Consider the following 12,347-nt stretch of genomic DNA (forward strand, 5'->3'; position numbering starts at 1 on the left):
ATAGTCTGAGAATTCATGATATGTTTTCTTCCGCACGCTGTTTTTCTTTTTTTTTTTTTCAGAATTACATATTTCTTTTATGTAATTAATGCTAAAAGAGCTTCTTCCTTAATTTTCTAACCTTTCAAATACCTGTCAACAGAAAATTTTCTGACGAGATCAACAACACGTCGAGAAAAGTTTGGTTTTTAAAAACCCAAAACAACCCAAAAAATTAAAGTCAACCGGGAAAAATCATACTAGTCGTGACCCTCAGACAGGAGATTATAGACCAGTCGTTACGTTTCAGACAATCAGACTGTCGAAAGCAGTTAGTCAAACAAATAATGAATCTAGCTTTTAATCTGTCAGCGTAGCAACCGTCTCTCGAGTATCTCGAGTCTAAAATATAGCCATTTCTAAGATAACTTAATCAAATATTTAAAATTCTGCACGTCTATCGCAAAAAAAGTGCCTAAACTTGCAAAAAAAAAAAAAAAAAAAAAACTGCAAATCCACAAAAGACAACAGGTATCTTAATCCATGCATTATTCCTTCCAACCCCTTTCCCCAACAATCTCCCTCAACTTTTTTTTTTTTTTTAAACACTTATTTTCATTTCTCAAAATTCACAAACGGCCATCGTCCAATCCCAAAAACACCTATTCTAAATCTAAAATACATCCCAAATATTCTAGTTGGCAACACAGATATATTGAAACTTAATTTCAACATTACCACCCGTAAAAGTAGCACAGTTCAACCTCGTTAATCTGAATATTTGTTTACTCGAGCTGTTCGGGTTATCAAAACTTTCGGATTACCAAAGAATGGTAAAGAAACTGATAGAAACAAGCTTAAAATACGTGCATAATTTACTGACAGTATGTACACTCAAGTCCAAAATTATTGTCGCATGTCTATAAATATGTTGTTGTAGGAATATAATTTCATAACGAATTCGCTCGGTATTTCTTATAACGTTAGTATGTGTATAATCGGCAAAGACATGTATGTAGCGAATTTCATGTCAAAAGAGCAGTAAATAAGAACAATAAAACGAAAGTAAAACTTTTTTGTCCGTTTAGCAACATTTTGTTTTACTCATTCTAATTTTCCTATTTATAACTCTTTTCCTAAGTAATATACCACAAATATACATTTCCCGCTTATACAAATAGTATCAGTATTAAAAATACTCTGCAAAATCATTATCAAATCATATTCTTACAAGGAGACAGTTATAGATGTACGACAATCATTTTGGACATGAGTGTACATACGCAGTCCCGCAACTAGAGGGGCTCTAGGGAAAACCTGGCCCCCCTAAACTTTTCGTGGCCCCTCCAGACCTCAATATAAAATACATAATTTAGATATTTATAAGAGAATTTTTGATGACTTCCCCCCTAACATATGCATGGCCCCCCTAAACACCCATGGCTGATTTTGGGCCTGTACGTACGTACAATAAATTGAAAAATTACACAATTAAAACCTACTACAAAATAAAACTTTGTATATTACTGTTCTTTAGATACTACAGTACAGTAACCTTTTGTAAAATAAAGTGATTTGAAAGGTCTTTAATCGTTTTCTGACTTACTTTGTTGATGGACTTACGAAACGGGTCATCACCAGACCCGTATCCACGGGGGTTAGGGTGGGCCGGGCCCCCCTAAATTTTCACTGACTCCCCTAAAATTTTCACGGTAGGCTTGCAAATGAATTATAATATGGTGATGAACTATAATATGGTTGGGTCGGGCCCCCCCTAACTTCTACCGGGTCCCCTCTACATTTTTGGGCTGGCTATCGACCTGGTCATCACGCAGTTGACGAACAGTTGCGTTGTTGCGATATGAGAATCTAAAAATACAGTATGTATGTACAGATGACGACTAAAGCCCGTTCTCAGTAGCGCGGCGTTCGGAGTACCGTGCGTGCGAATTAACGAGCTTTTACTGTAGTAATATTAGTTGCACTTGGTAGATATATAGACTTCAATTCTAAATGTAAATTGTTACGACTATGTGAAATTTCATCTTCTTGCAGACATAAAGTTACGGTATCTCATCTTTAAAATTTACAGTATCTTAGGTGACAAATTGAAATAGAAATCAAGTTTTCCATACTCAGATTATATTAAACCTGATCTTTTTAACATAAATCATGACGGTTTCTGACTGAAACTTTAGGGCAACCTAGTAGAATTACTCCAATAAATAATTAGTGTATAGCTTTCCAAATCTTTCCAGCGATATAAATCTAACGTAAAGGTGTAAACTATACAACTTTCCAACAGTTTTAAGTGATATTCTATTTTGGAAGTTACAACAAATTCATTTTATATGTCTTTTATTCTGCCTCGTGCTTTGCATTCTTCGTCGGAACAACCTCTACCATACTTTCGGAACTCATACATTGTTCCTGGAACTCGAGGTTCATAAATTTCCCAAATGCAAATTTGAAAATGTAACACAGTTTTCTCTTCTTGCTTAGAAAATGAGTTTTGTGCTTGGAATATTAACAAACAGAAAGAATAACAGATCTTTTGTGTCTTTTTTTTCTAACACATATTTCAGACAGAGAAAAGACAAACTGAACAAAAATTGAAAATTGGCACAAAATGAATGGACAAATGGAAATGTAAATTAAATTCCTTGGGTCAAGGAGACTTCAGTGACAATTGTAAGAAAACACTTTTTCATCGTGAGTTATGGTTGGGTTTTCACTTACTCACACTCTAAACCATGAGTAAATTTCTTTGTATTTCAGGAAGCTATATTATTCACAATTAAAGAATAATGCGCAAGAGACCTGAAAGAAAAGTTTACAACTTGAATTCCTTATTATACAATAATCACAAATTTATTGAAAATTAATACAAGAAATTTACGTTCAGAAGGGATATTCTATGCAATTATAAAATGATGCTACTACTACTAAATGATCCTTGAATTTTAATGGAGGTAAGGCGTACTTAAAAATACTATGCAGTACACCAAATTCAGAAGGAAGTTACATTTTAGCAACTCTGTAGAGAGCAATAAGATATCACTATGAACATTTTGTTTAGCTTCTTTACAGATTTATCATTATACAGTAAAACTTGGCTTCAACGGACCCTTTATTAAACGGAAACTTGTGTTAAACGGAATTATTTCACGGTCTCATGAATTAACTGTTAAATTCCCTTCATTTGAACATAAACGGTATTACGCGGATAACGGAAATCAAAAGAAGCCCCTTAATGGAAAATTTCAAGTTTTGGAGTGCAACATTTAGAAAGGTTGTAGACATTCTATGAGAGGTTAGAAATATTTTTTTTAGCAAAACAGACAGTGATGTACAAACCGAAGCAGACACGGCTGATATACATGTTTTAATTTAGAATTATAGATAATATTTGAAAGTAGAAGAGGAGATGGAGGAACAAGAGAAATAAGGCATTGAGTTATAAGAAAAGTGTAGGCTAAAGACTTATCAAGATTCTGTCAAACGTTCAAAGGAACTGTAGCATTTGCCTTACGTCGAAATGACACATTTGTTTAGTTTGGTTTCTCAGGCTAAAGTCTTTGTGTAAAGTTGGTCAGGGAAGCAGCGATGTGTACGGGAAACCGTCCTTAAATATTGGAAAAATTAAGTTAACGTGTGTACAGTAATTTTTTCTGTTCACTGTAAGTTTTGTGTATATCAATTCATAGTAGAAATAAATACTGTAAATTGAATAAGGTACATACAGCATCTTATTTTTATCTCAGTATGTTCATCATATACATGCACTTTTTGGTATAGGTCCCTTCGCAGGCCCGCAATCACAGGGGGGTCTAGTGGGGGCCTGGTCCCCCTAAACTTTTCGTGGCCCCTCCCAATCTTAACATAAAATACTATTATTAATACAAAAAACACAATTTAGCCATTGGTAAGAGCATGTTTAATGGCTTGGCCCCTCCTAACATATTCATCGCTCCCCCAAACCTCTGTGGCTGGTTGCGGGCCTGTCCCTTCGTTAACCGAAATCCTATCTTTAACGGTAATTTTTGCGAGTTCGTCCAATTCCGTTAAAGATAGGTTTTACTGTACTTTAATTTAAGAATTGATTTATTTTACTTCGAAAACACATAATCAATTGCAGATTCATGATATAGGTGCAATTAGTAATAGAAAATATTAATGATTACTGCATTTAAATATTGTATTATTAATAAGGACTGAAAAGGGAGAGTTACAGTTTCGCAGTAATATAAAAATAAATTCCAGAACATAGAAAATATACCACTACTCCCTAACTACTGTATGTAAACAAAAGTCACTGTAAGATATTACATGATCATATTCAATAATGTAGCTGTTTCTCAAGAACTGAAATCAAGAACTTCAAATAATGTAGCTGTTTGTTACTCCTATAATTCCGTACCTTCAGTGTTACATTAAATATAAAGTAATTAAGTCTTCTCTGTAAGTTCTAAATTAATGGACTGTATCTCTCGAAAAATTTTTGGCCCCCTAATATGCTTCTCTCATTCATCCAAGAATTTCCTTCAAAGTAAGGTGCATGCAGCAAAGAAAGGAAAAGAAATATTCTAATCTTAATAGTTTAATAAGGTTTCACGAAACAAACATGGGGAATGTGAACTAGAAGAATATATCTAGGTCATAGGCAAAATTACTTGGTAGTCCTTATTATAATAATCTAGTAGAACTTACCTTCTTGATGCCACCGAGCATTTCAATGGGATTGGGGAAACAAAAAGGCTCCTTCTTGAGATAGTCATTCACACGAATTGAAAAAGTCTCATAGCCTGCGTTGGGTGGAGTTCCTACAATTCCCACGAAGTTCTGGAAGGCTCTTTGGGAAACAGGGCCTGAATTATCAGACAGAAGGGCTTTCATGTATTTGGCTGGCTTGTCGTAATCATACTGTTCGTTGTCAACTCCCACCACGAAGTATTCACCTAAAATTCAGAACAGAAACAAGAGAATTATTAGTAATGCTTGGCATAAAAAAATTCTAAGGTTGAGAACCAGAGTAAGTTATCTCCTTTCGGGATCAACAGTAAGATAACACCACTTTTGTATTGTGTTCTAATTTCGTTTCTTCATTAATACTTCTGGGAGTCTAGAATACTTTAGACCCAGGATAATTTATAACAGAGGTGGCCAACCTTTTCAGGTTTGAGAGCTACTTTTCATTTCCGAAATTACCGACGATCTACTTACTATTAAGTTGTGAACTAGATCACTTGAAACTAGCTCGCCGTGAACTTGCATACTTTTACTGTAAAGACTGTTTTATTTTCGGAGTCATACATTTTAACCCTAGGCTCATCAAACTCATTTTAAGCAGAATTTAACGCACGTATCTTAAGTCAATTTTTCTCCATTATCAGAGTCATGCAAATCCACAAACAGCCTGTTACACGTTCGTACTCAGCTGGATATCGTTTTGATTTGATTTTAAGTTTAGCGCCCATTCAGTAGCTATGAGACGTGGACCAACAATTTAACATGGGTTCTGAATCGCATAAGTTCCCGTCAGGAATCAAACGTGGGTCTCCCACGCTAAAAGTGTGTACACTAACCACTTAGCCAAAAGGGAGTCCCTCAACATAATATGGAATCGCACTTACTAAAGTATAATTTGCGAATAGATAAAAGCATAGTACAGGTTCCTTTAATAATGGAGTATAAAATCCTATCATCATTTTAATTTTTTTCTTTTACATTACACAAACTTTAAGGATATTTACAAGTAAAATCCATACAACAACTGAATTCCAAACTATGACATTTCTGGTTTTAAAATTTGAAATACTCCCAGAAAATGTGTATTTACTAGATTATGATTTCTTCGTCTATAACAGTGCTGTCCAAATGGCGGCCCGCCAAACCATTTTGCGCGGCCCACAAAGCTTTCACGATTTACGATTCTTATTACTGATACTATTTTCATTTAGAATCCACGGCAACACCTTTCCCTAAATCTTGGAGCTTGGTCGGGAAAGAGTGTCAGTGTTTGAAAGTACTTATTTGTGTGAAAGTGCATTTTCCACTATGAAAATTGTTAAAAATCGCTTCAGAAGCTGCCTTGGACTTTCTTCTTTTACATCTCCTGCAGCTCACAATGACAGGAGTGAATGTAGATATCCCGGCCCTTGTAAACGCTGCTAGTCACCTTCATTTCTCACATTGAAGTGAATAGGTATATATTTCAAATAGGGCTACGTTTATTAGATTTTTCTTTTCTAGCGTAATGCACCTAATAATAATAATAATAATAATAATAATAATAATAATAATAATAATAATAATAATAATAATTATTATTATTATTATTATTATTATTATTATTATTATCATTATTATTACCAGCTGTGGCCCTCAGGCATATTATAATTGGACACCACTGGTCTATAATATGCATAATTTCAGTCAAATATAGGACTGTTATAAAGTCCTTGCTATACAACAAATGTTTATAACTTTTAAAAATAATGATATTGCAGTGAAATAAATGTTAAGTTCTTTATTGAGACTTATATTTTGTATCATCATTTATAGATAAACTGTTGCCATCATCGCCACACACCCAGCTGAGCTCCGTTGACATCCTGCAACCTCCGGCGAAATCCGTGAATGCTACTCCGTCAGGCGTCGTCAGGAATGTCATAGATTACTTCACTAATCTTAACTTTCAGGGTCTGCAAGTCCTTTGGTTTATCCACATATACCTGTGTTTTAACGTGATCCCATAACCAAAAACCACGGGGTGGAAAATCAGGGGACCTGGTGGGCCAATGGGTATGGCCTCTGCGCCGAATCCACTCGATAGGTAGCTCACGGTCAAGGTAGTTTCTGACGACTTGTGCAAAATATGGATGGGGGTTCTGTCTTACTAGTAGTTGATGCGATCCTTGATTGCCAACCTAACCAATTTGGGTGTCACGAAATTTGTAAGCGCTTAAAGGCATGTCTCTCTTGTTACATGGTTTTCGTCGAAGAAAAACGGGCCTACGAGGTGGTCCATTGATACGGCAAACCACACATTCACTTTCGGGCTGTCTCTTTCGTGCGTTTCACATTCATGATGGTTTTCAGTTCACCAAACAAGCCAGTTGTGTCTTTTAACCTCCCTGAAATATGGAAAGTTGCCTTATCTGAGAACATGAGTAAGTGCAGAAAATCCCTGTCATCATCCAGTCGTTTCAGCATCAGAACTCCAGTCTCGTGTCTTGATATTCTTTTTGTCAGTTCATGCACAAATTTAATCTGATCATTATGATTGTGTTGCCAACCAAAAATGTACAGATCATCACACAATTTAAAATGTATGTCATTGTAATATCATTGATTTCTTAAAAAAAAAAAAAAGTTATAAGTATTTGTTCAATAACCCTGTATTACTTTATAACAGCCCCGTATTATAAACTGTACTCTTAGATGCTGAAAACCTAATTAAGAATAAGAAAGGATTTGACGCCCTTTTCTTTTTCAGTCCTTTAATACTACATTCTAGAGTACGTTTGTTTTATCTTGGCACAATTCCCGCCTAAAGGATGGATCTGTCTGCAACGTGTTCTTGCCACGCCGCAGTTAAGTTGCGAGTTACAATACGCTAGGAAACACAGCAAAACGTCACACCACTTACAAGTCACTGTAACGCATTTGTTCGCGTGTGGCACCTAAGCACTTCAAATACCCGCCAAATAGCAATGACTTCATTTGATGGGCTGGCTGATAACTAACGTCACCTACACGACAAAGCCAATAAGACGGCTATTAGATTAAGACGTTCACGTGAATGCTAGTAGAAAGTACTTTAAAAGCCAACCAAGTGCACTGGCGGCAGGGTTGGCTTGTTTAAACCAAAGTTGTTTAAACCAAAAAACGAAAATTGTTCGTAAAAGTGTAACTGTTCGTAAAATCTTGATGAACACACATTTGTGGGTTATCGCGTGTCACTTCCGCATATTATTCGTATTATATTCAGATCTAAATCCTCCATTCATTACTCAGAGAATATACTACGAAAGCAACTTTTTTTTTAAAAATATATTTATGAATGTTTGTTTTGTGATTCTTTTATAGTTTATTATTATTGTTATGCAATTGCAATCAAAGAAAAATTCTAAATATTGTTTCGTTTTAATAATGCTTACTATTGATAAAATTCACCGAAGTACATATATTTTTTTTTTGGGGGGGGGTCATTTACTGAAATCAGAAGTATCTCTGGTATCTATTTATGTATAAATGGGTCCGAGCCAAAGTGGACTCAAATAATTATTTTCTTTATTCAATTTTCCTACTGATATGCAAATTAAGTCGTCGTATTTCTTTAATTTGGACTAACAAAAGTCTTAGTGAACTAACTTGGACTTAATTAGTTCTTCTATACTCTGAAGTATTTTGAAATTGTCCATCTGTAATTATGTATAATGGTTTCCTTGTGCAACTGTTTATCTTTTTGTCCTCAAATGACTCTTGACAATTAGACAATTATACAGGGTGTTTCAAAACAACACCGACAACGTTTGGGAAGTGATTCCTGACACCAAGATAAAACAAAAAGTATAGACCAACTTGGGTGTACAAATGCTTCCTTTCGGAGTTATAGGCTGCCGAAAAATGAAGAAATGAACTTTAAAGATGTTTAAAGTTTGGTTACTGGCATGTAATCTGAAGTACTCACCAACCACCTCTATAAAAATAGTTGCGGAAGTACCGCAGGATTCTGAAAGTCGGATATTTGGATAGGGCATACTAGTTCCTAAGTGAAGTCTTGACCCGACTACTGTAGGTCCCATAGCATTGGAGCTATGGACTTCCAAAATTAATTTTTCATGTTTTCGGCAGCCTATAACTCCGAAAGGAAGCATTTGTAGACCCAGGTTGGTCTATAGTTTTTGTCTTATCTTGGTGTCAGGAATCACCTCTCAAACGTTATCGGTGTAGTTTTGAAACACCCTGTATTATAAGTATGTAAAGATCAATAGAACGTATCAGAAGTCCTTTGAGAGTGAGTCGGTAGATATATCGCATTTGTGGCCAATTAGTCCCGGTTTAGAGTTCAAATGGAGGACAATTTGTTTCGGATGTAAGTCGAAAAACGGTTTGGACTCCACTTTAAGCTTATGTGACCCGTTCCAGCATAACCCGGTTGTTGCATAATAGCACCAAGGTGAAACAAACTTAGTTTTGTCCATATGTGATATAAATACAGAGAGCAAATTATTTAAACCAAAGAAAACCTGGTTTAAACAAACAAAAAAAAAAAAAAAAAAAACTAGGTTTAAACAAAAACAGTTTTTTTGTTTTTTCAATAAAAACTATGGTTTTTGCCAACCCTGATTGGCGAGAAGTGTGCCAAGGTAAAACAAACGTAGTATATTATCTCCCAAATTGAAAATCTTAAATTTTATTATTATTATTATTGAATACGTCAGTAATAATAATAATAATAATAATAATAATAATAATAATAATAATAATAATAATAATAATAGAATAAAAGTCATTACTTCAAAAATGCTTAGTTCTTACTCATGTACACTATTTCGGTTTCTTTTTCCTTTTCTACTCAAGCTTCAGGAAAGAGGCAATAGGACTCGATATCTAGAACAGTTGATGCACTTTAATTAAGTTGAATAATAAACTTCATATTGACGTCCTCTTCTCTAATATTTGATGCTAGTCAGAAGCAACGCTTTTATGCATTTGAAATAAACATAGATCGTAATCCATCTTAAAAGAAATAAGCTGTTTCTATTCGCTGATGGTTTCAAAATAAAATTTATTGAAAGTGGAATGGATGTAAATGATACCATGAAGGTAACATTAGCTATTAAAAAAAAAAAAAAAACTTCGAAATTAAATTATCTTAGCAATAATCTCACACTGTACGTTGTTGTACATTATAATACAGGACGAACAAAGAGAAACAAATCATATTGATTGCACAAAGAACAAATGAAACCTCTTTTCAGAAACGTCCAGTGATATTAAAAGAAATTAATGAATTGACACTTTATTAGTGATTTTCAAAAAAAAAAAAAAAAAAAAAAATCCGAGAGGGTATATATATCTTTTTTGAATAATAAAGGTGGACAGGTAGTACTTTGTTGTTGCACTCTTTTGTATGTGAAATCATTCGTGGAAAAGAACGCAAAAAAACAGTGCGACAAGCGTTTCAATCAATACTTCAAATAAATTACTCGTGTTTGACAGATTAAAATTAGTTTCGCATCACGCTCACTTCGTGTAGCAACATAAAATCCAGTGCTTTTCTATGACCAAACGAATCAGTTAAAGGTAGATGAATTTTGGACATAAACTGGAAATGAAAGTAGCATACAAAATAAAAATAAAAAATACTGTAAACAAACATGTGTGGATAGCAAATAAAGGATAGCAGTCCATTAAGCATTTTCAATAAAAATAGTACCTCACTCGTATTTAAGATTTATGTGATCATAATGGTTTGTTGAATTGAGTTTTATGTCTCTTCAGGCATAGACAGCTTAAATCGTAAGGACAGAATATTAAGTTCGTCTAATGCCTCATTTATACATTGTATAAATTACATGACATAATATACAACTCTTCTTTACCCCAACATTGATTGCCAACGGAGATTATACCTTTGACGTTATTCTACTAGTATTTTGGAAAAAAAAAATGCTTAGATGTGTTATCATTAGGTGTTCGAAACAAAACACAGGTAAAAACTATCAGTAAGTTAATTATAATTTGATATATTTCTTTTATCGTGACTATGTGAAATGAATTCAAAATACAAAGTCATTTAATATATATATAAGGTGTCAAGACTATAAGATGAAATCCCAAAGTTCATGTCACATCTTCGTGAAACAGGGTATATGAGATTCGTTTCTTTATTTTATGTGAAACAACCCGTTTTAAGTGTGAATAAGGAGCAAATGAACCAGAAATACGGAGTAGAGAATCGGAATTTTATCGGGCCTACCCTACTTGTGGGATTACGCTTCGCCACTGATTGTGAGTGATCATAAAAGCAGTCCCTGATTTCGAAACGATAAATGTCTTTGAAACTGTTCTGCTCAATTTTTATATTGATTGCATAAAATCATACAGCCGTATTGAGAAATGTTTAAAGGTGTGATTAGTGTGGTACTAAGAGTTTAACTAAAGCGTGATGATAACTTTTGTATTCTTCAAGCACGTTGGTTATGTTATCCACGATTTATATAGCAGAAAGCCAGTCACGATTTTTCCGCAGGATTGTCCAAACACACTAGGAGGAGTCAAAGTAAGAGATATTTATTTATTTATTTATTTATTTCCTTTTACCTGTTACACGGGAAACATCGGGACGGTAATCCAGTTCCAACCACACATTGTGAAACGTATTTGATATTATGAAATTGACAGCTATACACAGAAAGAAAAGTGTTAAAAACTACTCCATTTTAACACCATCCAGTGTCACCAGAATGATTACTACTTTAGGATGTTATTTTAGCAGCAACACTCCAGTGTTGCGGTTAACAATGGCCTCATCACCGATCTGACACGGAAACGGTGTTGAGCAGTGTGAAAATGACACGCGGCGACGATACACAACTAGGCGATTGAAGCTATGAACGCGAAAGTACACACAACGCTACAGTGACTTTTCTATGTTTATCATGTGCTATTAGTAACATTCCAGCTAGCATGGTAAACACAAGCCATTGAGACATTAATGTTAATAACGTTTTTATTCATCAGTGGTAAGTGAAATCTCTCATTTACTAACAGTAATGACTTACCAAAGGTATCACAGCCACTTTAAAATCCTGTGGATCAGATAGATACTTCTATACTGTAACCAATGGTGTATTTAGGGGGTGGCTATCGGGCTCAAGAACATCCCCCGAAATATATTTGTTATACGCAGAACTTCATTGAATTTTTTCGGCACTCAAAAGGAAAAATATAAGTGCTTATTCACGTGTTGTGCATAGAACCCTTAAACAAAATACGCCACTGACTGTAACTTTAAGCGTACACATTGGCTTTGATGCGTATCATAAATATCTACTAAATAACATTGAAAATCTATATTCCTTCTTATTTCTTGCAATAAGCAAAACTTTATGCGACATATTTAACATTTATAACAAGTAACGAATAAGGTATTATATTTCCTGTAAGCTTTCACGAAAATAGTTTTGTGAGCGTACGAATTTTCTGGCATTTCCATGAGTGCTGCCATCTTTTGTTCCTACGATCACTTTGTTCCTCTTCGTCACACATCATATTTCGTTCCTCTAACATTTACAAATAATTATAATTATAATTTATGTCACATTTTATTATCCCTCATAAGAGTCATATCTTTT

General features: G+C 34.4%; 1 protein-coding gene across 1 annotated transcript in view; it reads right to left on the minus strand.

Moving 5' to 3' along the window:
- Positions 1 to 12,347, minus strand: part of LOC145680557 (guanylate cyclase 32E) — a 966,530-nt gene that overhangs the window by 128,425 nt on the left and 825,758 nt on the right. The window contains exon 6 of the mRNA XM_081751189.1: positions 4,690 to 4,937. Coding sequence (XP_081607315.1) covers positions 4,690 to 4,937 — 248 coding nt within the window. The remainder of the gene's footprint in view (positions 1 to 4,689; positions 4,938 to 12,347) is intronic.

The sequence above is a fragment of the Thermobia domestica genome, chromosome 3 (assembly GCF_964235325.1).
Source record: "Thermobia domestica chromosome 3, izTheDome1.hap1.1, whole genome shotgun sequence".
Taxonomy (NCBI): Eukaryota; Metazoa; Arthropoda; class Insecta; order Zygentoma; family Lepismatidae; genus Thermobia; species Thermobia domestica.